The 23571-nt window shown below is 52.1% G+C and overlaps 1 protein-coding gene, 1 long non-coding RNA gene and 1 other non-coding gene across 6 annotated transcripts in view; 1 reads left to right on the plus strand and 2 right to left on the minus strand.

The window, feature by feature from the left end:
* LOC144331635 (uncharacterized) overlaps nucleotides 1-15824 on the plus strand; it is a 25658-nt gene extending 9834 nt beyond the window's left edge. Inside the window, exons 3-5 of one of the 3 annotated variants that reach the window (XR_013398967.1) lie at nucleotides 7097-7190; nucleotides 7850-10105; nucleotides 15476-15824. This is a non-coding gene — a transcript (uncharacterized LOC144331635). Of the gene's footprint in view, nucleotides 1-7096; nucleotides 7253-7849; nucleotides 10106-15424 lie in introns of those variants that run through there. The other 2 variants (XR_013398968.1, XR_013398969.1) reach the window with 2 other exon arrangements.
* TEF (TEF transcription factor, PAR bZIP family member) overlaps nucleotides 5947-23571 on the minus strand; it is a 29611-nt gene continuing 11986 nt past the window's right edge. Inside the window, 4 exon segments of one of the 2 annotated variants that reach the window (NM_001266252.1) lie at nucleotides 5989-9532; nucleotides 10946-11166; nucleotides 17552-17869; nucleotides 21959-22162. In NM_001266252.1, the coding sequence (NP_001253181.1) occupies nucleotides 9317-9532; nucleotides 10946-11166; nucleotides 17552-17869; nucleotides 21959-22115 (912 nt within the window). In that variant the 5' untranslated portion in view covers nucleotides 22116-22162 and the 3' untranslated portion in view covers nucleotides 5989-9316. 2 annotated transcript variants of the gene reach the window in all.
* LOC144331665 (uncharacterized) lies at nucleotides 12248-16401 on the minus strand. Its single transcript, XR_013399008.1, has 2 exons — nucleotides 16063-16401; nucleotides 12248-13207 (listed from the first exon to the last, which is right to left on the minus strand). It is a non-coding gene; the product is annotated as an uncharacterized LOC144331665 (long non-coding RNA).

The following is a 23571-nucleotide window of genomic DNA, read 5'->3' on the forward strand; positions in this document are numbered from 1 at the left end:
TCTCTTTTTGACAGATGGGGAAACTGAGGCTCAGAGCCAGGCTTGTCAAAGGCCATATGGAGGACTGGGGGTGGTGGGATACAAATTCAGGCAGCAGATAGACTCCAAGTCCGATGCCTCTGCAGAAACCCTCATCCCAGATTACTGGCTCTGGCCAAGCTACCGTCCCCACCCAACTCCCTGGACATCACCTCCCTCCCCAGAAAGAGCCTAGAAGCACAGGCTCTGGGCGGCAGCCAGCCCTCCCTTCCTCCCAGGCTTCTGTGCACGCCCTTGGACCACGTACACCAGTGGCCATTGGAGGGCAGGAGGGGCGGTGGCCGAGTCAGCTGGTGCCCACAGCACTGCCTGGCACGGAGGGCCCTGGAGGCTTTGCTGAGAGGACAGATCTGGAGGCTGGACCCGAGGTCACCGCCCAGGGCGTGTCTGCAGCGCCACCTGGTGGTGATACAGCACCCCTGCCACACCCGACTCGTGTTGTCATCCTCTCCACAGCCGGGTCAGATATATTTGGGGACTAGCCACTGCGTGCTGTGCATGGGCAGGCCAGGTACTGAGAACCCAGCGAGGCTGAGGAGATGTGGGGGCATGCACTCCAGGCAGAAGGAACAGCAAGTGCAATGGCTCTGAGACAGGAAGGAGTTGGGGAGACCCAGGAGGAGCAAATGGGTTGAAGAACTAGACTTGAGTGCCAAGGGTAGAGAGGAAGAAAGGCAAGGCTCGGTGGCTCACCTCTGTAATCTCAGCACTTTGGGAGGCCAAGGTAAGAGGATCACTTGAGGCCAAGAGTTTGAGGCCAGCCTGGGCAATATAGTAAGACCCTGTCTCTACAGGAAATAATTTTTTTTTTTTTTTTTTTTGAGATAGAGTTTTGCTCTTGTCACCCAGGCTGGAGTGCAGTGGCGTGATCTCGGCTCATTGCAACTTCCGCCTCCTGGGATCCAATGATTCTTCAGTCTCAGACTCCCCAGTAGCTGGGATTACAGGTGCCCGCCACCACGCCCAGCTAATTTTTGTATTTTTGTAGGGACAGGGTTTCACCATGTTGGCAAGGCTGGTCTCGAACTCCTGACCTCAGATGATCTGCCTGCCTTAGCCTCCCAAAGTGCTGGGATTACAGGCATGAGCCACTGCGCCCAGCCCCATTTTGTGCTGGTGTGACAGAATACTTGAGACTGGACAATTTGTAAGAAAAGAGATTTATTTCTTATAACTCAGGAAGCTGGGAAGCCCAAGATCGAGGGCTGCATCTGGTGAGGGCTCTCTTGCTGTGTCATAAGGTGGCAGAAGGCATCCCATGGTGAGAGGGAGCGAGAGCTTGAATTTGCAGCTTCAAGCTCTTTTTTTTTAAAGATGGAGGTTCAATCTTCTCGGCCAGGCTAAAGTACAATGGCCTGATCTTGGCTCACCACAACCTCTGCCTCAGCCTCCCAAGTAGCTCCCAAGCGATTCTCCTGCCTCAGTCTCCCAAGTAGCTGGGGTTACAGACGTGCACCACCATGTCCAGCTAATTTTTATCTTCTTAGTAGAGACGGGCTTTCTCCATGTTGGTCAGGCTAGTCTCGAACTCCCAACCTCAGGTGATCCCCCCCGCCTTAGCCTCCCAAAGTGCTGGGATTACAGGCATGAGCCCCCGCACCTGGCCACCTCAAGCTCTTTTATATCCATTCGTGAGGGTGGAGGCCTTATGACCTAAACACCTTCCATTAAGCCCCACCTCCCAACACTATTGCATTGGGGATTAAGTTTCCAACACATATATTCTGGGGAGACATTCCGTCTCCCCATAGCACCGTCCTGTGTGCTGTACGCTGGGAAGACGTAAGAACAGTGAGGAATGGTGCACCTGGCCTTGTGCCTTAAGAGGGAGGGCCAGCTGGAGGCAACAGACTGAGGCCCTTGTCCTGTCCCCTTTACCTCTGATCCTTGACCCTTGTGCCATCCCCTCTACCTCCCTGCAGTCTGGACTTCCTGGAGTCAGCCTGGAATCCAAACCTGAGTGGACGCCCTCTGCTCTGTTTGGAGAAACCTGCGGGACAGCTAGGCAGTGGCTTGCTGTGTGCCCTGATGACAGAGCCTCAGCTTAAAATAAAAGCCTCCTGCTCAGCTCTTACTTAATCCTGAGGGGACTGGGCATCAGGACGCATGGTTGGGAGGATTTGCTGAAGTGAGAGGCTGCTGAGAGCTCCCGGAGGGCTGGCTGGGGGGCTGGGGCACCCATCTTAAAGTCTGTTTCTGATTTCCTTTGCTGCTCACCCCTATCTCTGGCTGGCAGCTTGCCCGGATTAGCTGCTGACGTCAGGAGCCGCCAGCTGGGCCAGCCTGGCATAGTCACGGGGCAGTGTGTGAAGGGCTGTCTGGGAATAGGGTGCAGTCAAGGAAGGGGCATATGTCCAGCTTTGGAATTTGTCCTCGAGGGAGCTGGGGTGGGGGGAAGGAAAAGGGTTGAGATGTGCTGTCACGCACGCACATGTGACCTGTGTAGCGCATCCTCATTGGACAGAGAGAGAAACAGCTCAGGGAAATGGATAAGCTGTCCAAGGCCACAGAGCTGGTCTAACCCTGGCTGCACCCCACACCAGCTGGTAGACATGCCCCGATAGGCAGCAGCTGCTGGGACTGGAGGTGATGGTCTCTGTGTAGGTCTGTACCTTCCTATCGCCATAATGGCAGCTGCCGAGTGGTGAGTGTTCGCCCTGCTCCAGATATCTTCGTGGGACAACTGTCTTATGAAGCTGGTGTTTTTTTTTTGTTTGTTTGTTTGTTTTTTGTTTTTTTTTTTTGAGACGGAGTCTCGCTCTGCCGCCCAGGTTGGAGTACAGTGGCCGGATCTCAGCTCACTGCAAGCTCCGCCTCCCAGGTTTATGCCATTCTCCTGCCTCAGTCTCCCGAGTAGCTGGGACTACAGGCGCCCGCCACCTCGCCCGGCTAGTTTTTTGTATTTTTAGTAGAGACGGGGTTTCACCGTGTTAGCCAGGATGGTCTCGATCTCCTGACCTCGTGATCCGCCCGTCTCGGCCTCCCAAAGTGCTGGGATTACAGGCTTGAGCCACCGCGCCCGGCCTTTTTTTTTTTTTTTTTTTTTGAGACGGAGTTTCGCTCTTGCTGCCCAGGCTGGAGTGCAATGGCACGATCTTGGCTCGCCTCAACCTCTGCCTCCTGAGTTCAAGTAATTCTCCTGCCTCTGCCTCCTGAGTAGCTGGGTCACCATGTGTCACCATGCCTGGCTAATTTTGTATTTTTAGTAGAGACAGGGTTTCTCCATGTTGGTCAGGCTGGTCTCGAACTCCTGACCTCGTGATCCACCTGCCTCGGCCTCCCAAAGTGCTAGGATTGCAGGTGTGAGCCACTGCCCGGCCGCTGGTGTTCCATTCTACAAGTGAGAAACTGGAAGCCCAGAGAAGGGAAGTGACTTGCCTACGATCATACCCCAAATTGGTGATGGAGGCAGGGTTTGATCCTAGGACCGTTGGAGTCTAAAGCCAGTGTTCTGCCATGCATACAGAGATTTCACAGCTTTGACATGTTTCAAGCCCATGCCCCTGTGCCTGCCATGGCTGCACAGATCTCCGCTCTGAGTGAGCGCATTTGCATGCAGAGTAGAAAATACAGAGGAGGCCAGGTGCGGTGGCCCACACCTGTAATCCCAGCACTTTGGGAGGCCGAGGCAGGTGGATCACTTGAGGTCAGAAATTCAAGACCACCCTGGCCAACCTGGTGAAACCCCAGCTCTACTGAAAATACAAAACATAGCCAGGCATGGTGGCACACACCTGTAATCCTAGCTACTGGGGAGGCTGAGGGAGGAGAATTGCTTGAACTGGAAAAGTGGAGGTGGCAGTGAGCCAAGATCGTGCCACTGCACTCCAGCCTGGGTAACAGAGCAAGACACTGTCTCAAAAAAAAAAAAAAAAAAAAAAAAAGAAAACGCATGGGGTTAGAACAGGTCATCCCTGGAGAGAAACAGAGCTCAGGTTGACCAATCCTAAGAAGGGACATCCTTAGGCCCCATTGGGTCACATGCTCACCCCTAGACCAATCAACTGTGCCCAGGGCTAGGCTCAGATGGACCACAGGGATGGATATGGGGTGAGCAAGCGCTTGGGTAAAGCCTTTGCCTAAAAATTTGACCTTGGGGCCAAAGGTTTTGCTTTTTCACCTGGCTTCTTGGAGCCCTATTCTCAACCTCAGGGACAAGAGGCCGAGGTGTCGAGAGTTCCATCCTCCTGGATCCTTCCTCCTGGATCCTCTCCAAGCTTTCTCTGTGCCCTCTTTGGCCATCTGGCTGGGCTGTTTCTGCAGTGGGTAGTGAGGTGTGTGATCAGGATCAGAAGCTACCCGCAGGCCTCTTGGCTCTACCCCAACTTGTATGTGAACCTTGGGGACAAGTCACAGCCATTCACTCTCCTGGTCTCCTCTTAAATGCCACCCAGAGAGGCCTTCCCTAACCTCTCCAGTACGGTTAGTCTCTCTCCCAGCTCCCCAGTCTTGTCAGCCACACCCTTTACCTTGGCCCGCCATCCTCCACGTTTTTCCATCTGTTTTGTCTTCCCTAGCAGACTGTGAGGGCAGGAGGCAGAGGTGATACAAAATAGACATTTAAGAAATATTTGCAGGCTGCGCACGGTAGTTCAGGCCTGTAATCCCAGCACTTTAGGAGGCCGAGGTGGGTGGATTGCCGGAACTCAGGAGTTCCAGACCAGCCTGGCCAACATGGTGAAACCCTGTCTCTACTGAAAATAAAAAAAAATTAGCCAGGCATAATGGCATGCGCCTGTAGTCCCAACTACTTGGGAGGCTGAGGTGGAGAACCGCTTCAACCTGGGAGGCAGAGGTGCAGTGAGCCGAGGTCGCGCCACTGCACTCCAGCCTGGTGACAGAGAGACTCTGTCTTTAAAAAAAAAAAAAGAAAAAAAGAATATTTTATAGCCAAAGAACAGGAGAAAAGGAAAACCCTTGGAGTCCCACTAAAAGGATCCAACTCTTCAGTCTTCTTGTTTTGTTTTTTTTGAGACAGAGTGTCACACTATCGCCCAGGCTGGAGTGCAGTGGCGCAGTCTCGGCTCATTGCATCCTCCACCTCCCAGGTCCAAGCAATTCTCCAGCTTCTGCCTCCCAAGTGGCTGGGATTACAGGCCTGCACCACCATGCCCAGCTAATTTTTATATTTTTAGTAGAGACAGGGATTCACCATGTTGGCCGGGCTGGACTCAAACTCCTGACCTCAAGTGATCTGCCTTCCTTGGCCTCCCAAAGTGCTTGGATTACCGGTGTGAACTACCGTGCCTGCCTTTCTTTTTTTTTGAGACAGTCTCGCTCTGTTGCCCAGGCTGGAGTGCAGTGGCATGGTCTCGGCTCACTGCAACCTCTGCATCCCGGGTTCAAGTGATTCTCCTGCCTCAGCCTCCTGAGTAACTGGGATTACAGGTGTCTGCCACCATGCCTGGCTAATTTTTTTGTATTTTTAGTAGAGATGGGGTTTCACCATATTGGCCAGGCTGGTCTTGAACTCTTGACCTTGTGGTTCGCCCGCCTTGGCCTCCCAAAGTGCTGGGATTACAGGCATGAGCCACTGCGCCTGGCCCTTTCTTTTCTTTACAGAGCTGCCATCACGCATTCTCTATTTGGGAACACTTGTCATAAGCAGCTCCCTGTCTGCCTTCTAGTTGTTTAGCACTTTTATCTGTTCCAACTGCTTTTGGTCTGGTATCTGTCCCTCCTCAATATAAGCAGGGCAAGAATCACTTCCATCTGATAGATGAGGAAACTGAGGCAGAGTGGTTGGGGTCAGATGCTAAGAGTGTCTGGACTATGATGAAAGGGGTGTCTGGGGTGGATTCTAATGAGATAGTTTTCCAGCTTGACTCTACAGCTCCTAGGCCAACAGTCAAGAGAGGAAACTCGAGATTGGGGGTGCGGGGAAGGACAGAAAAGACAGTCCCAACATTCTCATTTCAAAATATTTAATTTTGTCTGAAAAGGATACATTCCCGGCTTCCCTCCCACCACATCACTCCGGCCCACCAGCAGTGACACACTCGCACGCACACACGCACATAAGGCCAATGGGCTACGGTCTGCTTCTGCCCTCTCTGGCTGGGAAGAAGGGATTTTTCTCTTGCCTCCTTCCCCCAACAAAGGTAAAGAAGAGAGGGGCCCGCTGGAATGCCAGCTCCCAGGGAAGGACACAGAGCCCCACACACTCTATCACATCACATGCACTTAGAAAAATAAAACCAAGTGGTGTTCTGGCATCCCCAACACCGTAAGAGAGCAATATCCACCTGGAAGTCATCTTTGCCATTTTCTAGAAAAATTTATTGCACTTAATTAGCAGATGTTAAAGGAGCTCTGGGGTAGAGCTTTGCCATGAAAACCAGATGCTCCTCGACCCTTTGCGTTCCAAGGAGCACGGCTCCCGGGGCCCAGGTAGAGGGCTGCCCAGCTTCAGAGGGGTTTTCCCCCACTGGCTTGCATGCCTGCCGCCCTGCCTCAGGCCAGAGGACCGCAGGAGCGGCCTGCACAGCCCCTCTCAGCAGGGTTACATGTACCCAGACTTAAGGTTCACTGCTAAGTGCCCCCTCCAACCTCAGAAGCCAGACAGGCAAACCTCTTCCTTTGACCAAGGGTAAGAGTTACCCAAGTCCTCCACAAAGTTGCCGTAAACCTTGAAAACTCTCCCTCTCTCTAAATGCACATGTTCCTCCATCACATGAGACATTTATAATATGAATATTCCTGCAAAGTTCCAGCTCATTCATGATTTGTCTGTTCTGAGGTTGCGCTGAGGGTGCCACAAAGCTTTAGACAGGATGCTTAGGAATTAGATGGTACTTCCAAGCCCATCGGAACCCACGGAAAGCCAAGGTAAAGTCAGCTTCTCTAGCCTCCAGTGATTTACAGATGTCAAAGATCCAAGCACAGGAGCCTCAGTGTCCAGCGGTCGGCCTCCAAGAAGCAGAAGGCCCAGGAGGGAGCCAAGAGACTCCCATTCCCTCGAGAGAAACTGAGCAGGCACCAACCCTCTCCTGCAAGCACGGATTTTTTAGGACAGGAGAGGAGACAGCCTTACCTGAGCACTTCTTTTCCCCCACAGGTCAGCCTCTGTGGACATCCTCCATCTTGTCCCCACCAGGCTCCTGACTCAGAGGGGCATTTCGAAAAGAGTCCAGCAGCCGTACTCTTTCCAAGTAAGCACTTTGGGAAAGAACCCGATACCCACTGCCTGGGGGAAAGAAGGGAGGGCACCAAACAGGCAGAGGGCGGGATAAAGAGGAGAGACATCGAGCCACCATCCCAGCCACTGGGCTTGGAACATAGACACCAGAGATTTAGTGTCCATCCTTAAAAAAATAAAACTGCAAAAACACAAACCATATACTTTCCGGCAAAGAAAATGAAGAGCTTTTAAGCTCGAGGCTCTTCCACTAATAACAAAATGAGAACCGCCCTCTTGGTGATCCACCAGGCCAGAGGGAGCGTGCCCGGGAGGGAGAGCTGCCCGGGGCAGGACACTGACATGCTGGATGCGCCTGCCCTGTGTGGTTACAATAGAGTGAAAGTGTGTACATGGTTTTTAGAGAACCACAAAGTAAAAGTCAGGGGCCTGGCGAGAGGAGTGACCTCCCTTGGCCTCAGAGCCCCTTGTCAAGTCCCCCGGAGAGGTGGGTATGAGGTCCCCGAAGGGCCGTGGCATTCCCCTGGGGTGAGGTCCACGCCTTGGTCTTAACACCTGTTATGAAAAGTCTTTAGAAGTCGGGGCCCGGGACTCTGAACCACCACGGTAAATAAAGCCAGTGTTACGGAGGGCAAAGCATGCCCATCGCCTCTTGTCTCCTCTTCACCACAGGCTGCCCACCCTGAGCAAATAAACACACCCATCTCAGGGGTGCCCCAGTGACCCAAATGAGCAGAGGCTTCCATGAATTTCCTCGGTGAATCTTCTGAGCACAGCAAAAGGGCAAGTCCAGCCACACAAGAGAAAGGAGTCGTTGTGAGGCAGGGGAGGCCACAGCTGTGAGAAGCCACAGCATGGCCAGCCTCACGAGTGGCCCCCGTCTCCTGGGACTAAGACTGAGGGGACCCTAGGCCTGTGTAAACATCCTAACAGCCTGCTATCCTGTAAAAGTGGCACTGTGACCTTGGTGACTCTAGACTAGGTGTCTTGCCCTGCTGACACCCTCCAAGCAGCTCGCATGGGAGGGATCCTGAAGCAAGAATTGCGAGGCCCTCGATGCCCCCAGGGAGAGTGCACTCTAGCCCAGGCCACACTGGTGAGCAGAGCAAGAAAAAAAGGGAGCTTCTCAAGAAACACACCACAGTTCTCGTGCCCATGGTGGAAGGGGGCTATGGAGGCATTTTCTAAACACCACTAGGAAGGTGAATCCTGGGGTCCAGGAAGTTAAAGCCTCCTAGATAAGAGGGGTTTTCCTTTTAAATCTATGGTCCAAGACTGGACACTGGGTGGAAAGAAACAGCAGGCCCAGAGGCCTGGTGTAGTGGGACAAACAAGCTTCAGAAGGTGGCCTCTGAGTAGCCTGGAAAGGAAATGAAAAGGCCTCCCTCGGCCCTGGCACTCAGGGCTCAGAGAGCAGTCATCCTGGGAGTCTCTCCTCCACAGCCAATGAAATGCAGAGAGCCAATGGCCTCAGAGCCATAAGGGAAAAGGGGTGCAGGAGCTGAGAAAGGCTGGGTGCACTTCTGCTGCAGGCGCCAGCCTCAAGCCCCATCCCAGGCTGTGCAGAGACCTCACTCCTGCAGCCTGCCACCCATGCAACACTGACGAAGGAGTTGGTGTGTCCTTCTGCCTCCAAGGAAGATGGGAACAGATATTACTCAGACTGTCTGGGGTGGATGAGGTGCGTGACAGACACACCTTGAGTGGAAATGCACCCTGCTACCTGAGAAGACATAGGGTGACAATGATCACAACTCATTCTGCAGAGATAGCCCTCGGCAGCCCAGACTGGAGACTGAGAGAGAGTCCAGGGACCCTGAGTGCCTGGGAAAGAGAGGTGTGTACTCCAGAGGTCCCCTTCCGATTCAACTGGGACATCCAAGAATAGAAACTAAGGCCGAGTCACCCGTCTATGCATTCTCTTGCGTTCCCCACCAGTGAGGAGACTGGCCCCCCAGGGACGTCGCCACGTGCGCGGGCCGTGGTATAATGAAGCTGAGACGTGGCCGCTCCTGCAGCAGGTGCGCCGCCATGCGCCCACGACGAGTCATAAGTCTCCACGCGTGTGAGGGGTTTCAGGGAGCCCCCAGGCAGAGGTCTGAGGTGCAGGCAGTGCCCTGCCCGGGCGGGGGGCACGGGTTACAAGGGCCCGTATTTGGTCTCATACTTGGACACGATGGTCTTGCACTTGCCCACTTCCTTGCGTAGCTCGGCCACCTCCGTCCGCAGGGCTGTGTTCTCCTTCTCCAGGAAGGCCGCCCGGATGGTGATCTGATTCTCTTTCAGGCGCCGGGCATCCCGCGACCGTTTAGCTGCCACGTTGTTCTTCTTGCGTCTTGTCCAGTACTTTTCATCCTGTGTGGAAGTGCCCTCCGTGAGTCTCTTGTCTTTCCCCACGAAAGAACCCGATTTTTCCACTCCCACCACCTGGATCCCCCTAACTCATCTGGTGTGGCCACAACTAAAGCGGGGATACCAGGGAGGGAGCAGCACAAACCAGGGCACATCGAGGGGACTGCCCTTTCCTCGGGGGCAGGATGAGAAACAAAAGTTATTTGGTAGGTTACATGGTGAAGAGAAGGAGACCCATCTCCTGGAGGCCTGGTACCTGCTGCTCCAGCACAAAGCACTGCACTATCCACACCCTTGCCTCACTTAGGCATTTTGGTTGTAGGTAAGGGCCTAGTTCCCCGAGTTGAGATCTTGGCTCTCCAAGATTACTAGCAGTGAAACTGCAAGTACTTTAACCCCTCAATATCACAGGTCCCTTATCTTTACAATGAGAAATAATAGGCTAGGCGTGGTGGCTCACTCCTGTAATCCCAGCACTTTGGGAGGCCGAGGCAGGTGGATCACTTGAGGTTGGGAGTTCAAGACCAGCCTGGTCAATATGATGAAGCCCCATCTCTACTAAAAATACAAAAATTAGCTGGGCATGGTGGTACGTGTCTGTAACCTCAGCTACTCAGGAGGGTGAGGCACAAGAATCAGTTGAACCCGGGAGGTGGAAGTTGCAGTGAGCTGAGATCACGCCACTGCACTCCAGCCTGGGTGACAGAGTGAGACTCTGTCTCAAAAACCAAACCAAACCAAACGAAACAAAAATCAGTGCCTGGCCTACAGTGAGTACCATCTAAATATTTACCACGATCATCACATCATTATTAAAGTCTCAGAAACTTCCCCGGGAGGCAGGTTCAGTTGTTCCCATTTTACAGATGAGGAACTTGAGGCACAGCTAGGCCACAGATGGCAACATGGAGTTTGAACCCAGGTCTGCCTGACTCCAAGGATTTGGATGAAAAATCCTTGCTGTAAGTTTTTCATAGGAAAGGATGGAAAACTGCAAAATTCCTTCTTTCCACCAGTTCCTAACAGCACCACCAGCTTGCTCATCCCTGGGGATGGCAACATACAAGCAATCCTTTGTCCTTCAAAGCAAGGACTTTTTCAACCCCAGTTCCTGTGGCCTAGTGAGCTCTTGCCCAGTGGCTGGGCTACAGCCAGGGAGGCAGGAACATCAACACAGCCAATGGCCCGGGGAAGGAGAGAGAAACTACAGGGAGTCACACTGGGGCCAAATGCCACATGACTCCTTTTCTTTCTACCAAACCGCTGCAAGACATGGCTTTAAACACTGAACTTATGTCTTTCCAAATGGTGTCACAAGGAGGGAAGGCTCTCCAGATAAAATCAAATTTGAGAAGCCATAGCCCCTAGGCTCTTGAACCAATGTTGCATCTTTACTTATAAGGAATAACAGGTTACCTTCTGCTCATCAGGGACAAAGACCTTCTTGGCCTTTTTGATCATGGGCTGGGGCTTCAGGTCCTCCTCAGCAAACTTGTGCTTCCGAGGGTTGAAGAGCTCCCCGCCTGGCACACTGGAGAGCACCAGGTCAGCGGGGTCTGGATTGAAGTTCACATCCACCTCCACACAGTTGGGGTCAATGGGACTGGGAGTCTCCCTCTCCTTCTCCAGGGAAGATTCTGAAAGACACAGAGACAGGTGCTCGCTCCTGAAGCAGCCCACTGGACAGAGAAGACCCACGCCACACAGCCAGAGACCTGCTTGAACCTCAAGGCTGCATAAGCCACTGCTGCTTGGGGAGAAGAAAACCCCAACAGTACCAACCCCTAAGCCAGACTGGCACATGGTTCAATTCCACAACACAAACATTCAAAGAATTCTTTCCTTCAGGAACAGAACGCTCAAAAGGAAACAGAAGCCCCTGAAAAAAACAGGGTTTTCCAATTGTTTCCACCCCCTCCAGAAATGTTAAGCAAAACATAAATTTTTTTTCCTTTTTTGAGACTGAGTCTCACTCTGTCGCCCAGGCTGGAGTGCAGTGGTGCGACCTCGGCTCACTGCAAGCTCCGCCTCCTGGGTTCATGCCATTCTCCTGCCTCAGCCTCCCAAGTAGCTGGGACTACAGGCGCCTGCCACCACAGGCGCCCACCACCAAGCCTGGCTATTTTTTTTTTTTTTTTTTTTGAGACGGAGTCTCGCTCTGTCCCCCAGGCTGGAGTGCAGTGGCCGGATCTCAGCTCACTGCAAGCTCCGCCTCCCGGGTTTACGCCATTCTCCTGCCTCAGCCTCCGGAGTAGCTGGGACTACAGGCGCCCGCCACCTCGCCCAGCTAGTTTTTTGTATTTTTTAGTAGAGACGGGGTTTCACCGTGTTAGCCAGGATGGTCTCGATCTCCTGACCTCGTGATCCGCCGGTCTCGGCCTCCCAAAGTGCTGGGATTACAGGCTTGAGCCACCGAGCCCGGCCGAGCCTGGCTATTTTTTTTTGTATTTTTAGTAGAGACGGCGTTTCAGCGTGTTAGTCAGGATGGTATGGATCTTCTGATCTCCTGATCTGCCCGCCTCAGCCTCCCAAAGTGCTGGGATTATAGGCGTGAGCCACCGCGCCTGGCCTAAAACATTAAATTTTTATATTCCCTTAACTTCTGTGATTTCAAGATCTCCACTAATGAGAAACAGCTGCATCTCTCCAGGGACACAGACTGAAGAACGGAAATGGGTTCCAATTTTTTTTTTTTTTTTTTTTGAGACAGGGTCTCACTCTGTCACCTAGACTGGAGTACCGTGGTGTGAACATGGCTCACTGCAGCCTTGACCTCCTGGGCTGGAGTGATCCTCTTGCCTTAGCCTCCTGATTAGCTGGGACCGCGGGTGCACAACAACATGCCTGGCTAATTTTTTTTTTTATTTTGTAGAGACAGGGTCTCACTATGTTGCCAGGGTTGGTCTCAAACTCCAGGGCTCAAATGATCTTCCTGCCTCTGCCTCTGAAAGTGCTGGGATTACAGGTGTGAGCCACTGCACCTGGCCAGGTTCCACTGTTTTTTTTTTGAGACTGAGTCTTGCTCTGTCGCTCAGGATAGAGTACGGTGATACAATCTTGGCTCACTGCAGCCTCCACTTCCCCGGTTCAAGTGATTCCCCTGACTCAGCCTTGCGAGTAGCAGAGACAACAGACATGAGCCACCACACTTGCCTAGTTTTTGTATTTTTAGCAGAGACAAGGTTTCGCCATGTTGGCCAGGCTGCTCTTGAACTGTTGAGCTCAAGTGATCCACCCGCCTTGGCCTCCCAAAATGCTGGCACAAGCGTGAGTGACCGCGTAGGCCTGGGTTCCACTTCTGAGTCCCTGAGACATGTCTGTCACTGTGCCATCTAGTCATTTAGTCCTTTTTTTTTTTTCAGGAGTCTTACTCTGTCTCCCAGGGTGGAGTGCAGTGGTATGATCTCAGCTAACTGCAACCACAGTCTCCTGGGTTCAAGCTATTCTCCTGCCTCAGCCTCCCAAGTAGATGGGACTACTGGCGCCCACCAGCACGCCTGGCTAATTTTTGTATTTTTAGCAGAGACGGGGTTTCACTATGTTGGCCAGGATGGTTTCGATCTCCTGACCTCATGATTCACCTGCCTCCACTACTTTGTACACTATTTGGCAGGGTCTACACAAGCTGAACATACGCACGTCCAATGACCTAGCCATTCTCCACCACACCTGGCCGGTCTCAATCTCTTCATTTCATGATGTGCGCCTGCCTCAGCCTCCCAACATGCTGGGATTACAGGCGTGAGCCACTGTGTCTGGCCCAAAAAAATTTTTTTAAATTAGGTGGTGGGGGCCGGGCTCACGCCTATAATCCTAGGAGTTTGAGAGGCTGAGGTGGGTGAATCACGAGGTCAGGAGATCAAGACCATCCTGGCTAACACAGTGAAACTCCATTTCTAGTAAAAATTCAAAAAATTAGCCGGGCGTGGTGGTAGGCACCTGTAGTCCCAGCTACTCGGGAGGCTGAGGCAGGAGAATGGTGTGAACCCGGGAGGCGGAGCTTGCAGCGAGCCGAAATCCCGCTGCTGCACTCTAGCCTGGCTGACAGAGTGAGATTCTGTCTCAAAAAAAAAAAAAAAAAAAAATTAGGTGGTGTGGTGGTGCATGCCTTAGTCTTAGTTACTCAGGAGGCTGAGGTGGGAGGATTGCCTGAGCCCAGGAGTTTGAAATGATAGTGAGCTATGATCACACTACTGCACTGTTGGCCAGTCTGGGCAACAGTGAGACCCTGTCTCTAAATAAAAAATACATTATATATATACTATTGATGTTTTTTTTCTTTTTCTTTTTTTTTTTGAGACGGAGTCTTGCTCTGTTGCCCAGGTTGGAGTGCAGTGGCGCGATCTTGGCTCACTGCAAGCTCTGCCTTCCAGGTTCATGCCATTCTCCTGCCTCAGCCTCCCAAATAGCTAGGGATACAGGCCCCTGCCACCACGCCCAGCTAATTTTTTTGTATTTTTAGTAGAGACAGGGTTTCACCGTGTTAGCCAGGACGGTCTTGATCTCGTGACCTTGTGATCTGCCTGCCTTGGCCTCCCAAAGTGCTGGGATTACAGGCGTGAGCCACCGCGCGTGGCCTGATGTTTTGTTTCTATAGAGGAATTGAAAAATTAAAAGGAGGAATTCTACTTTCTTTTTTTTTTTTTTTTTTTTTTTGAGACGGAGTCTCGCTCTGTCGCCCAGGCTGGAGTGCAGTGGCACGATCTCGGCTCACTGCAAGCTCCGCCTCCTGGGTTTATGCCATTCTCCTGCCTCAGCCTCCTGAGTAGATGGGACTACAGGCGCCCGCCACCGCGCCCGGCTAATTTTTTGTATTTTTAGTAGAGACGGGGTTTCACCGTGGTCTCGATCTCCTGACCTTGTGATCCGCCCGCCTCGGCCTCCCAAAGTGCTGGGATTACAGGCGTGAGCCACCGCGCCCGGCCCTAGGAATTCTACTTTCATTTCTTTTTTTTAAGACAGAGTTTCGCTCTGTTGCCCAGGCTGGAACATGGCATGATCTCGGCTCACTGCAACCTCCATCTCCTGGGTTCAAGTGATTCTCCTGCCTCAGCCTCCTAAGTAGCTGGGATTACAGGTGTGTGCCACCACGCCTGGCTAATTTTTTGTATTTGTAGTAGAGACGGGGTTTCACCATATTGGCCAGGCTGGTCTCAAACTCCCGACCTCAGGTGACCTACCCACCTTGGCCTCCCAAAGTGCTGGGATTACAGGCCTGAGCCACTGTGCCCAGACGTCTCCTTTCATTTCTACCATGTGTACAATTCTTCAATATAAATCTTACTTCATTTGTATTGTGATTTTTGTCTGTCAAGAATATTTCATAAATTTGTTCTGTAAAACTATTTTGTCAATGTAAAGAGATTCTGATGCCTACATAATTTATATTTGTACTATAAAGCTAGCTATAGAAAGTTATAAGTGTAAGTACGTATAAATGTAATTAGCTTATAATAGTTAAAAACAAAAGGGAGGACATATTATGTAACTCTATTTATAGAAAGTTCAACTACAGGCCGGGCACAGTGGCTCACACCTGTAATCCCAGCACTTTGGGAGGCCGAAGGGGCAGGTCACTTGAGGTTAGGAGTTCAAGGCCAGCATGGCCAACTTGGTGAAACCTCGTCTCTACTAAAAATACAAAAATTAGCTGGGCATGGTGGTCAGTGTGCAGCTAATTTTCGGGATGCTGAGGCAAGAGAATCACTTGAATCCAGGACGCGGAGATGGCAGTGAGCTAAGATCGCACCACTGTATTCCAGCCTGGGTGATAGAGCGAGACTCCATTTCCAAAAAAAAAAAAAAAGGGGCGGGGCGCAGTGGCTCATGCCTGTAACCCCAGCACTTTGGGAGGCTAAGGCAGGTGGATTACTTAGATCAGGCGTTGAAGACCAGCCTGGCCAACATGGTGAAACCCCATCTCTACTAAAAAAATACAAAAATTAGCTGGGCATGGTGGTGTGTGCCTGTAATCTCAACTACTCAGGAGGGTAAGGCAGGAGAATTGCTTGAACCTGGGAGGGAGAGGTTGCAGTGAGTTGAGAACACGCCACAGCACTCCAGCCTGGGAGACAGAGCGAGACGCCGTTTCCAAAAAAAAAAAAAAAAAAATACAGCCAGCAAAAGCCAGCACATGCGAAACTCTACAGGACAAATGATTTGGTTTATTAACAAATTGGGGGAAAAAATAAAAAAAGAAGAGAGCCTATAGATATACTGAAAAGACATATCAACCAAATGCAATGTATAGGCCTTGTCTGGATCCTGACTCAAACAAATAAACTGTAAAATACCATGTTTTTTTGTTTTTGTTTTCTCGAGACGGAGTCTTGCTCTGTCGCCCAGGCTGGAGTACAGTGGCGCGATCTCGGCTTGCTGCAAGCTCCGCCTCCTGGGTTCACACCATTCTCCTGCCTCAGCCTCCCAAATAGCTGTGACTACAAGCACCCGCCACCACGCCCAGCTAATTTTTTTGTATTTTTAGTAGAGATGGGGTTTCACCGTGTTAGCCAGGATGGTCTCGATCTCCTGACCTCGTGATCTGCCCATCTTGGCCTTCCAAAGAGCTGGGATTACAGGCGTGAGCCATCACGCCCAGCCTGTAAAATACTGTTTATGAGACAACTTTGGGAATCTGAATGTTGATGGATTTATTGTCAACTTTAGATGTAGAACTAGTATTTTCCTTACGTCTTTTTAAAAGAACCCTTATATTTTAGATACACATTGAAATACTTATAATTTGATTGCAAATAACTGCTTCTGAGTTGAGAATTGTTGAAGCTGGGTGATGGTTACATAGAGGTTCATTATAGTCATCTCTTTTATATTTTTTTTGAAAAAATTTCCATAATAAAAAGAAAAAAAATACAGTGTGAGAATTTATTGGGTGTGGATTCCTGCGGTGACATACCGGATGGCAGGAGCTATCAGCCTGTATGCCTCGGAGCCTGGAGAAAGCTTTGCAGAGCCCCCAAAACAGGAGTCATGTCTCCTTTGGTATGTTCATGTCCAAGGGGCATGAAAACAAACCCCCAGAGGTAAAATGTAAAAAGGAGGAGGAGTAAGGACAGACTCTGAAGATGATGTTTGTCCTGGCCAGGTGGTAGGAATGCTTTCTTTTTTTTTTTTTTTTGAGATGGCATCTCACTCTGTTTCCCAGGCTAGTAGGTAATTGTAGGACTTGAATACTGCTTATGCCCTGGCACAAAGAAAGCATTCCCCACTTTGGGAGGCCAAGGTGGTCGATCACCTGAGGTCAAGAGTTTGAGACCAGTCTGACAAATATGGCGAAATCCCGTCTCTACTAAAAATAAAAATCGCTTCAATCCAGGAGGTGGAGGTTGCAGTGAGCCAAGACCAGCCTGACAAATATGGCAAAACCCCATCTCTACTAAAAATACAAAAATTAATGCTAGGCATGGTAGCTTATGCCTATAATCCCAGCACTTTGGGAGGCTGAGGCGGGCAGATCACCAGAGGTTAGGAGTTCAAGACCAGACTGGCCAACATGGTGAAACCCCGTCTCTACTAAAAATACAAAAATTAGCCAGGCGTGGTGGCTGGTGCCTATAATCCCAGCTACTTGGGAGGCTGAGGCAGAGAACTGCCTGAACCCAGGAGACGGAGGTGGTAGTGAGCCAAGATTAAGGCACTGCACTCCAGCCTGGGCAACAAAGCGAGACTCCGTCTCAAAAAAAAAAGGGCAGCATTGAGGAAATGCAGAATGAATGGGATTTCTATCCTGTAATGCTTTGGCCTAGAAGGTCCCGTCCTGACTGTTTGCAGCACACCAACCAACAAAAAGGTTCCAACTGCCGAAGACATGACCACTGTTTTTATCTCCAGTCTTAGGGAACCGTGCAGAAGCGTGGGGAGTGAAGAGTTTCTCCACACTGCAGCCCCACCAGGACTTCCCCTCAGAGAAGGGACTCACTGGGTACATGGACACAAGCAGCCCTCAGTGGGAAATGGACTTCCTTGTATGGGACAGGTGGCCCTGCCCGATGGCCTTTCACCAACCTGTGCTGGACACGGTTTCAGAGGGCTGAAAGATGGCAGTGGAAGAGGATGGTGGGGACGCTGTGGAAGAGCTGGCAGACTCCTTCCCTTCTAACTCCGCTACAGGCAGCAGCAGGTTGTGGGCCAGGTGGGTGGGGCTGGCGGGGATGCCATTCTCCAGCAGGAACTCGTCCAGGTCCATGTACTCCAGGTGGAAAGATTCGCCGTCATATGGGATGGTCTTGTCCCAGATGGGTGGCATGAGGGAGGCTGAGACGGCCATGGTGCTGGCGGCTGCGGCCTCGTCCTCCTCCAGCTTTTCCTTCCCCTTTTCCTTATCTGCAGAAACAAAATCCGCGATGAAATACCACACAACAGATTAACTCAATCCCAGGAAGTGGGCAGTGAGTCTCACAGACCTGGCCCATCTTTCTCAGAGCCCCGATTCCAATCCATGCATTTCAAGAGCCCACTCTATTCTCCAGTTAAAATCTCACACTTGAACCAGGCCCGGCTATTTTCCTTTAGACATGGCATCCCATCCTCATCCATGCATGGCCTTCCCAGAAGGCTCACCACATGCTCTGAGACCTTAAGTGCTCATAGGGTTAATTCATTATTTATTTTATTTTATATTTTTTTGAGACAGTGTTTTGCTCGTCACCCAGGCTGGAGTGCAGTGGCCCAATTTTGGCTCACTGCAACCTCCACCTCCCGGTTCAAGCGATTCTCGTGCCTCAGCCTCCCGAGTAGCTGGGATTACAGGCATGTGCCACCATGCCCAGCTATTTTTTGCATTTTAGTAGAGATGGGGTTTCACCATGTTGGCCAGGCTGAGACAGGAGAACCGCTTGAACCTGGGAGGCAGAGGTTGCAGTGAGCCAAGATCACGCCACCACACCCCCAAGCCTGGGCCACAAAGACCGAAACGCCATCACAAAAAAACAAAAACAAAAACAGAATAGGCTGTAGGATTAGCATCTGCAGGAGAGAGACTACAAGGAGGGAAATGGAGTCTCTGACCTTTCCGGATACTTTAGCTTACAAAGGGCCAAGATCTTCAGGCCAAGAACTTTTGTGTTCCCCTGTCCTGTTCCCTCCAGTTATGCTTCTCCACAGCAACCCAGCCCAGGGAGGAGTACCAGCTTTGCCACTCGCTGTTTGATGTGTGACCTTAGCCACATTACTTAACCTCTCTGAGTCTTGGTGTCCTCCACTGTACATAAGGATAAAGCTGTTTCTTCGGTGACGATTACAGATAACTTTTTTTTTTTGAGACAGAGTTTCGTTCTTGTTGTCCAGGCTGGAGTGCAATGGCGCGGTCTCGGCTCACCACAACCTTTGCCTCCCGGGTTCAAGTGATTCTGCTTCCTCAGCCTCCCAAGTAGCTGAGATTACAGGCAAGCGCTACCACGCCTGGCTAATTTTGCTTTAGTAGAGAGATGGGGTTTCTCCATGTTGGTCAGGCTGGTCTCGAACTCCCAACCTCAGGTGATCCGCCCGCCTCGACCTCCCAAACTGCTGGGATTACAGGCGTGAGCCACTGCGCCTAGCCAGAGATACCACTGGAATGTGTCTTTACAGCCATGCGCGGTGGCTCAAGCTTATAATCCTAGCACTTTGGGAGTTCGATGCGGGCCAATCACCTGAGGTCAGGAGTTTGAGACCAGTCTGAACAACATGGTGAAACCCCGTCTCTACTAAAAATACAAAAAATCAGCCAGGCACAGTAGTGCATGCCTGTAATCCCAGCTACTTGGGAGGCTGAGGCAGGAGAATCGCTTGAACCCGGGAGGCAGAGGTTTGCAGTGAGCCGAAACTGTACCACTACACTCCAGCCTGGACGAGAGCCAAAGTCCACCTCAAAAGACCAAAAAAAAGTGTCTTTACAGTGTTCCTGGCATACTGCAGGCATCATTGTTACTGTGGGCTCATTGTGGGTATGAACTGATTTATTTCTAGATCTCAAGGGTCCACCAAAGGGTAGGCAGACGGTGGACTATAGAAAAATATATGTAAAATATTGGATTTGCAAACAGATTCAGGTTATTAGAAAGGGCCTGGAGCTGTCTTTTCAGGACCCTTTTCAAAGCAACCATTTCAAGAGACCTTTATCCCTGAATAAGCAGAAAAGACTGAAAGCAGGTTTTCTGGGAGGAAGGAGAGGGGTAGAGCTGAAGAAGAAAGACAGTTCCTATCCAAAGCAAAACTAATCAATTAGTGGGGACTGGATCTGCCTAATTGTCTCAGTCACAAAGTTACATGTATAGATATCCAAGAGGGAGCAATTTGAAAAAGACAAGAGAGCAATGTGACAAGGTTGGAAGGAAATCAAAGTGACAGGGAGGCTAATCAGGGAAGTGGGAAATAAAATCATGACAAGCTCATGATGGGTTTTCAAAATTGAGGGAGACAATTTTGAACTCTGGATTTATAAGTGAAAAGGAGAAATCAAATATGATTAAGTTGGAAATAAACCAGTCACGCACAGACTCCCAGACCAAATAGTAGCTTGTTGGTCCAACACAAATGAACACACCCAGTGAGTTAAGAAGGTAGAGGTTTTGACAAACAACTTGGTCATGGCTTTCTAATACAAATTAACCTGAATTCCTGCAACTGCTTTCTATACCAGGCTTTGGTTTAAAGCCAACTGGGAAGTAAGAAAGTCAAGCCTTGGTGGGCTGGGTGGGCCAGATGGCCTTCCTGCTCTCCTCCCCTGAGAGCTGGTCTCCTCACTCTGTTCAGAAATGACTGTGACCCATATCAGGTGGGGTCATTTGGGATCAAAGGAGGCAGGAGAAGGCAGGAGATAGAAAAGCAGCCATACTAAGGACAGGCAACAGTAAGTTCCAGGTTTTGCCTGGCCTAAACAATTAAGGATACTTTAAATCACTGTTTTTGTAAAGTGGAATTTTAAATTGTAAGAGATAAAAGACTTACTCCATCACTCAGGTCATGCAACAGTGGCTGCCAGCGTGATACAGAAGAAAGAGCACCAAACTGAATGTCAAAGGTCTAGCTGTGTGACCTTGAGGAAGCACCCTCACCTCCCTGAGCCTCAATTTTCTTCATCTGGGAAGTGGGGAGAATACCCTCTAGGACCGTTAATGAAATAAGATGATGTCAGCGTGCTTTGCCAGCAGTCTGCGAATATCGGGCAGAATTCTTGTTATAGATGGTTATTACCTGGTAATCTCAAACAAGAAACTGTCAGATGTGTGCACCTGTCACTGCAGCTTGTCTCAGCCTCAGATTTGGAACAAAGCATGGTCTCAAAAACAAACAAAAGGGTTTGTGCACATGAGGTCCCAAAGCAGGAGGAGAGAGGCTGGCCTCACCTGATGTGCTGAAGCTATTTATAACTCAACAGTGACAGCCACAGGGATGGGAGCCTCAGAACACACCCAGGAAAGGAAGAGAAACGGCATTTTGAAAAGGAAAATCCATTCCCCAGGCCAGATAACTCTCGAAGGCCTATCCCTTTCCCAAATCCTGAATTACTGATGGCTCTTAGAAATGCAAAGGTCTCACACTCAAAGTATACCTCAGTGCACCCACATCCCCACCACAGGCGGCCCTCCTGCTGCTCCCTGTACCCCATCTCCCAGGGTGAAAAACAAGGCCAGACCTGCTTTCCACATATGCCCCAGGGATGTTTGTGGCCTAGGCAAAAAGATGAAGCTCAGTCCTGCCGCCGTGGCCCCAGAGTCTAAGGTCAGCCACAACCAACCAGGCGAAGGGCCTCAGTGGCCTCATTTGACCCTCATCCTTTCCCTGCCTGGCCCAAAACTCCCCTCCCAAGGCGCCCCGCACTCCTCGCCCACACCCCTCCCCCACCCGCTCAGCAGAAGCCCCTCAACAGAATGGCTCCCGCGTGGACCTAGCAGCTGCGGCTACTCACACCCAGGGAGGAAGCCAGGTCCCCCCGGGAGGGGTAAGGTACGATGACAGTCCGCTACCGTAGACCTGCGCTTCCTAAACTTTGGTGTACTTAGAAAATAATAGGGGTGCGGTGGGGTGCTCCTTAAAATGCAAGACCCCTGTCCCGGTGACCGCAGACTGGGTGGGGTGCAGAAACCGGCATTTTAAACAGGCATCCCAAGTGACTCCGATGCAGGTGGCTCCGGGGGAGGGGCCCCGGAGCGTCATTTAAGTGACTGCTCCCGATCCCCTTCCGCCTCCTCAAACCGCCCCACCATTCTCTCCCGCCAGACCCACCGTCTCAGCTCGCCCCTGACCCTCTGTCCCCAGCCCCGTGGCCTCGTCCTCCAAGCTCCTTGTCATCCGGGCCCCATCCCCCTCCGCTGGACCGCTGGACCACTGTTCCCTGACCCCCAGCCTCCCCGGCCCCGCCCTCACGAGGCCCCGCCCCTGTATAAGCCCCGCCTCCAGGCCCGCGCGGACCACCCCCCCCCCCGCCCTCACCGAGGCGCGCCTCGCGCGGGGGGTTCTCCATCAGCTTCTTCAGGACCAGGGGGAAGGACCCCGACAGGCCCCTTTCCCCAGCTGCGCGCCCCGGCCCCGGACCGGGTCCTGCCTGCGGGTCCACAGGCGGCTTCTTACCGCCGCCCGCGTCGGACATCGTGCCCGGACTCGGCTCGCGCCCCTCGCCTCCCCCGCCCGCCCCCCGAGATGGGCCGGAGCTGTGCGACCCGCTGCAGCTGCCGACACGGGCAGCTACTGCGCAGGCGCCCAACGGCGCCCCCGCCTCCCTCCATCGCTACCCCGCCTGCGGACCGGCTCTGGCATATTAATTATTCATGAGGCCAGACCAGCTTCCCCGGATCGTGGCTCTGGATTGGCCCAGCCTGCTAGAGGGGCAGGCGCAGTTCCTCGGGTCCTGATTGGTCGGACGGCCGGGATAAGCTAGACACGTGCAGGGCCAGGTGAGGACCCCCGCGGAGGCCCCGCCCCCGCCACCCCTGTGTCCCCTGATTGGAGCCTGCTGGAGTCTTTGTCGTGGGCTTTCCTCGGCGCGGTCCCTTCCCTCCTACCAGTGTTCCCCCCTCCTACGAGTGTTCCCCCTTCACCGCCCTCTTCATAACCCCTGCCCTCCGCAACCACCGCAGCCTCTCCCTCTTGTCCCCGACTTGCAACCTTCCAGACGCGCCACCGAAGAGGGGCGGGGCTCGGAGCGGCCTGGCCGGCCAAGGGGACCTATCCGAGCTACTGCTCGCGCTGCGTGACCGCCCCCCGTGGGTCACGTGGAGCCGCAGCCGAGTCTGGTCGCGTGGGGTGGGGGCAGAGGAGGAAGGCGCGGGAACAGCCAATGGAGGGCGGGGGCGGGGCCCAGGGAGGTGCACGAGGCGCCGCACGTGCGGGGCTGCGGCGGGGCGGGAGGGGAAGGGAAGGACAGGCCTTTCTGTTCTGGGGACTCTGCCCAGGGTCGCGGGGCAGGGACGCAGAGCCCAGCCCGCACTTCGGCTCCCACGCGACCCAGAGGTCGCCTGAGGGCAGGACCGAGGACCGCGACCTGCCGAGTCGTAGGGATGGCCCGAGCAGGGTTGGCCGCCCCAGAGCCGGGTGTCGGGTTGCCCACGCATCCAGATAAACACTAGCGTGGAGGGAGCATCCCTGAGGCTCTGTCCTGAGCCAGAGCCCGGGTACATGCTTCCGCCCTCCCACTTACTAGTTTATGACCTTGGGAAAGTCCGGTTGCTTCACTGGAACTTGTTTCCTCGGCCATAAAATTAAGAGATTGGGCTAGATAATCTCTACAGTCCCAAACAGATGGGAAATTCTTTTCCTTTCTAGGACTCTCCCTTCTTTTACCTAGAAAACAAAAACAACCTTGACACCAGGTACCGATCCCACGTTTTGTGGGAGAACCACCTCCTCTCTTAAAATATAAATCCTCCCCGGAAGTTCTGCAGGAATCTGTAAAAATGTAATATGTCGAGCGGTACATAAATGTAAAGCTGCTCCTAAACAGCGCTCAGAACTTTGTACCCCTTTATAGTACAAATCAGACTCCGCTGCAAACCCAAGCAACATTAGACTCCCCGGTTTACTCCCGGAAGGCAGAGCTTGGCTTGTTT

This window comes from Macaca mulatta, chromosome 10 (genome assembly GCF_049350105.2).
Source record: "Macaca mulatta isolate MMU2019108-1 chromosome 10, T2T-MMU8v2.0, whole genome shotgun sequence".
Taxonomy (NCBI): Eukaryota; Metazoa; Chordata; class Mammalia; order Primates; family Cercopithecidae; genus Macaca; species Macaca mulatta.